The sequence below is a fragment of the Priapulus caudatus genome, unplaced genomic scaffold (assembly GCF_000485595.1).
Source record: "Priapulus caudatus unplaced genomic scaffold, Priapulus_caudatus-5.0.1 Scaffold303, whole genome shotgun sequence".
NCBI lineage: Eukaryota > Metazoa > Priapulida > Priapulimorpha > Priapulimorphida > Priapulidae > Priapulus > Priapulus caudatus.
Genome location: NW_014577364.1, coordinates 12,962 through 18,138, shown reverse-complemented (window position 1 = coordinate 18,138; position 5,177 = coordinate 12,962). Strand labels below are relative to the sequence as shown.

The following is a 5,177-nucleotide window of genomic DNA, read 5'->3' as shown; positions in this document are numbered from 1 at the left end:
GAGGGGGGGGGGTCAGTGGGAAGTGGGATCGTATAAGAACGCTCTGTGAGCCTATTGCAAACGTGGGAACAACGCCTTGGACGTATTACGAGCGTCATAGTCTCAGTGGCAGCGCAGTGTGGACGTAGAATGAGCGCGAAACAAGCCCAGAAAGCGCAGTTATAAAATAACGGCGCAATAAGAACGGGAGAGGCAGGTATGGAGAGCCCAATGAGCATACAGCAGTCGCAAACCAGTCGCAGGGGACAATTTCTGCGACCCCAAGTCGCTTCTATGCGTTGTTGCTACGTCCACGATACGCTCATGTAGTTCGCTTTGCGCTGTCACGGCGACTGTACTGCGTCATTCACCGCTTCATTCATTATTCATTCTTCGTTCACTGCGTCATTCACTGGTCATTCATTAGCTCATTACAGAGCGCCGACCCGCTGTGCTTGTTTTGATTCGGACCAACACAAGCGCCGAGGTTTGGCGCTCAAGGGCGCTTCCGACCTTGACAGTTTCCACGGCGTCACCAACTCGTTCTCAGAGACCTTACTGCCCTTTTCCTCGCGCTTTCATACTTTTCAGGTCGCAGTGGGAGCGCGAGCGTGATCGCGGGAAGGTGTGACAGGGGTATTATATATGCGTGCGTGCGTGTGTGTGCGCGCGCGTGCGTGCGTGTGTGTGTTTGCGCGCGCGTGCGTGTGTGCGTGTGTGTGTGCGCGTGTGCATGTGCGCGCGCGTGCTTGTGTGTGTGTGTGTGTGTGCGCGCGTCCGTGCGTGCATGTGTATTGGTGTCTGTGTACGTGCGCGCGTACGTGTGTGCGTGTGTGCGCGTGTGGTAGTGAAATAATATACATTGATATTCACTAATTACGTAGATCAGGGGGTAGTGCTTGAATTGTCTAGACACAGAGCGAAACTATATCTTGTGCAAGGTGAAAAAACTGCAGTCAAGCGCATGTAGTCATACATAATAATTTGCTAAAAGAATCTGTCTCCATGTGTACTATTGGAAGGTACCTCTATACGATAACGCTAACTTAACCTCGACTCTAACCCAAGTCCCCAATTGTTGTACCCGTGGAGACACACGCTTTTAGAGTAACTTGCCACGGCGTAAATGATCCAGCCTCCCATGCTGTGGTCGACGAGCCATCTATACCACTGAATTCGCACAATCGCTATTGGCACGAGGAATGGCATAATAAAGATTGTTCCGAGGAAAGTGCTCAGGAATAAAAGCAAGCAGATGATGCATCCCCGCACTGCCGCTACACAGCGAGCCATGACTGAGCACACACTATTCAATACTAACTTGCCTTACTTCTTAGCTATATAGTTATATTACTGATCACAGTTTATGTAAATAGGCTAACGCACGCACACGCACGCACGCACGCACGCACACACGCACACACGCACACACACACACACACACACACACGCACATCGATCGTGGGTGGGGCGGGGGGGGCTGTCCTGTGTACATTGGATTATGTCGTGTCCGTACTTCGAGCTGTTCAACGCTTGTTTACGTACTACACCTATAGAGTAAAGGTGATGCGTTTTATTGCAGGTGTTCGCCTATTCTACGAACTATTTATCATGTGCTGGTAAATGGTTTTTTCTTCTATTCTAGCAGAGAAGTGCTCGAGAATGTGCGACAGAATGCTTCGACTGTGCAGAGCCATATTATTCATTAGAACACTTGAAACAAATTATTTAGTCATGCGTCATTCCTGAAGGGTTGGCTCTTGGCGCACTTAGCCGGGTGCGGCGACGTGTAGTATGTTGTTTACCAGCTAAATTGTACGGATCTCAGAAATACGCATTCCTGCATTTCTTGGTGAAAACATCGCTACGAGCGCACTGCTCACCCACTAAATCCCTGTCGGCGTCTCTCCTTGCTTTTATTTATTCAGTTCCGCTATCCACTTTTGATAGACAGCTCCTTGGATGCTGTGTGTGCACGCTTTGCCCCGTGCACCTCGTATACGTGTCAGGGCCGTTACATATGTCCACTTACACTTCTATAGGCATTTGTTCGGGCTACGCCATTCAGCTACTGCCTCCTCATACTATAGCAGGCGATATGTAATTTTAAATGCTTTGCTGAAGTCCAGAATAATTAGATCGGTTTGATATATGTCCCTTGTCCATCAACTCTGCGAGTTAATGTCAGGTCAGGGACTGCGTCCTGCAGTTTCTACGCTGCATGACAATCGATTAAAAGTTTCTTTCTGTCCGAAACCCTGCCAAACCATTGATTTGCTTATATTTGGTAGCATTGCCACATATCTGGTTACAATTTAATAGTTCCTATATATGTAACGTGTGTGTGCATGCTTGTGTGTGAGAGCATGTGAAAATAAAAACATGCTGTTACTGCAGGGCCGTAGGCTAAGCAATTCCTGGGGGGGGGGGAGGGCAAAATTTCACTACTAGGCTTAGGTGGCTTCTGAGATTTCACCACTAGCCTATACTCAACTGTGTAATGATGAGCGACGGGCGCAGCTGAGCTCTTGATCGACGTCTATAGTGTGATAGGGGTGGGTCTGAGACAAGGCTTTCACGGATAAGTGACAAAAAAATCACGTTAGGGTTATTTACGGTTATTAGCTAAGCTTATTTTTTTAATTTTGCTCCAAAATCTAGGGGGCGCAGCTGCCCCCCTTTCCCCAGAGCCGTATATAGAGATACTATATACGGCTCAGCCTTTCCCCCCACAGGCTACGGCCCTGTAAACTGTTATGTCTAGATTCATACAAACACATACAGACATATACAGACACAGTTATAAAAGGAATTTAATTTATTTAATATATATATAAACAATATTATAAATTGCTGTTGATTACATTGTGTGTAGCAAAACACTCTTGAGAACAATGCCAACAATGCCAGATGAATATAATTGCATAATATATAGCCAGTGTGAGGGAAACATTAGAAGAAAGTAATGTAGCATTTAATTAAATAATAGACTACACACCGGCACGCACGCATATATTAGTTAATATCCAGCTACACTACAACTTATTATCAGTGGATTACACATAAGCGATTGCCATTTGACTGGCTTATTTACAGGCCATATACACGACTAAAACACAAAACATTATATATATATATATATATATATATATATATATATAATAAATCTCTGATTGGAAATGTGAAGGCTGACAAGATAAAATTAATTCAAAACTCCAATGAATGTTCTGCTGTAATTCGTGCTGCCTAGTCAAGGTCATAACTAGCTGCCTAATAGCGCAATGTACAAGATTACTCCTGTTCGATCAACCTTACGACCAGAATAGAACATCTGAGCAGTTCGAAGCAAACCAAAATGCGTCTGGAGAAAGTCAATCCTGCTGAAAGCTGGCTATTGCCATTACCGCATAAACTATCTTGCTTCTAGATTTATCCATGATCAAAATAAAAGGTTGAAGTCCATAAAAATCAAGATTTGACACTACGTTATGCAACTAACTCAAAACATGCAGATAAACTCTTTACCATATTTTGGTTATTGCCAAGACTGTTATGTTGCCATGTATTGCACGATTACATATAATGAAACCGCAATATACAAAACAAGTAGTTTGAATAGCAAGTCAACATAAACAAAGCTGCAGTCCTAACAAATTACGGTATACCACTGAAGAGTTAGCCTTTTCTCTAGTGAAATACAAGATTGTGTTTCCAACAACAGGTCACATAACTCAGTCATATTAAATTGTCTTCAATCATTTAAGCCTGCCCTAAGAAGTCCCCACTCACCCGCTCCTCATCTCCACCTATCCATCCATGTTGCTGTTCATTGTATCTGGCCAATAGTCAGTAATGCTATATACACGTGCAGTGTACAAATTGCACTAATTATTTTATGACACATTTTAGCATTGCCAATGCTTACACATTATTTCTGTTTGCCTGGCTTCTGTAGACTGACACATCTAGTATGATGTCATATGACAACCACCCTCAGCTAACACTGCGCATCACAATTACCCATGACACTGCTACCACAGCATCACATCCGTACACTGATGAGAGCAGGTAGACGTGGCGTTTGCCACAAAAGCAATAGCAATGTAAGTGTGCACATGAATCACATCATAGCTGTGAGCTGTTCACGCAGCGCACGAAGCTGCTTCAGTACCGTTTCCAGCAGGCTTCTTTCGTTCCTTTTCTGGTTTTTTCATCGATGTGAACACACTCCCGTTTTCTTCATGCATTGCTGATCTAGAAAATAGAGGTTAAAATATGTATGTGATGAACCTAGAGAATGGCTCTCAAATTTTAAAACATCAAGGAAGTCGAAAGTAAATCTTGGTAACTGTAAATTTAAATATTAATTAGTTTTGTCATTAGTCCTAAGGTTGAGTAACAGACATCAATACCTACTGCCACCTGCGTTCTAATCGCGACGCAACCGTCAGGGACAGACTAGTTGTCAAAAATGTCATGCTAGTCAATATAAGAACTAATTAAAAAATTTGAATTACCAGTTAATTGACTCTTGAACGTGGTTTTTTTAGTTTTCTGACAGTTTTCCATATTGCCACAATCATGAATGTCTGTTCTTTCACATATACTGCTTACTTACTTTCTACTAGTACCACAGCAGTCATGTGAGACACTAGAAGAATACTTGTTACGGTCCTTTCCAAAATCAGCCAGATATGACGACCAGTCATCCGACATGGCCAAGTCCAGGAATCTATAGAGTGTATATATATATATATATATATATATGGTCATGGTCATATATTAGTTTGTGCGTTTAATGTCATTTAGGTTAGGGTTAGGATTATCAATCATTAATCATTAATGATATCAAAGTTGGGAACACTCCTAATGGAGCGTTAGCCCCTGCAACCGAAAGCCAACTACAAACTTTTTCATACCACTGACGCAGCTCTGAAAATGTCATTGAGAGCTCCAACAGTAAACCAGGCACTGGCTCCAAACTAGCAAACGCTACAAAAGGAGTTGTAGTTAGAACAGAAAAGCGCAACAATTATACCCCATCCCCTCATTACACAGAGTCAGGTACTCCTCACAAAGTAAGATAATCATCTGCAGGAATGCAAGTCTCTGCACATGGACTTGGGTACACTTTCCAAAGTCAGTATGATAAATGCTCTGCAAGAATGCAAGTCCCTGCACCAATGAGCATGGTACTG

General features: G+C 43.1%; 1 protein-coding gene across 2 annotated transcripts in view; it reads right to left on the bottom strand.

The window, feature by feature from the left end:
• Nucleotides 1-5,177, bottom strand: part of LOC106808777 (exocyst complex component 6-like) — a 24,646-nt gene that overhangs the window by 7,504 nt on the left and 11,965 nt on the right. The window contains exon 20 of one of the 2 annotated variants that reach the window (XM_014811629.1): nt 4,626-4,711. The exons of the other annotated variant lie outside the window; for it this stretch is intronic. Coding sequence (XP_014667115.1) covers nt 4,685-4,711 — 27 coding nt within the window. The 3' untranslated portion in view covers nt 4,626-4,684. Of the gene's footprint in view, nt 1-4,625; nt 4,712-5,177 lie in introns of those variants that run through there. 2 annotated transcript variants of the gene reach the window in all.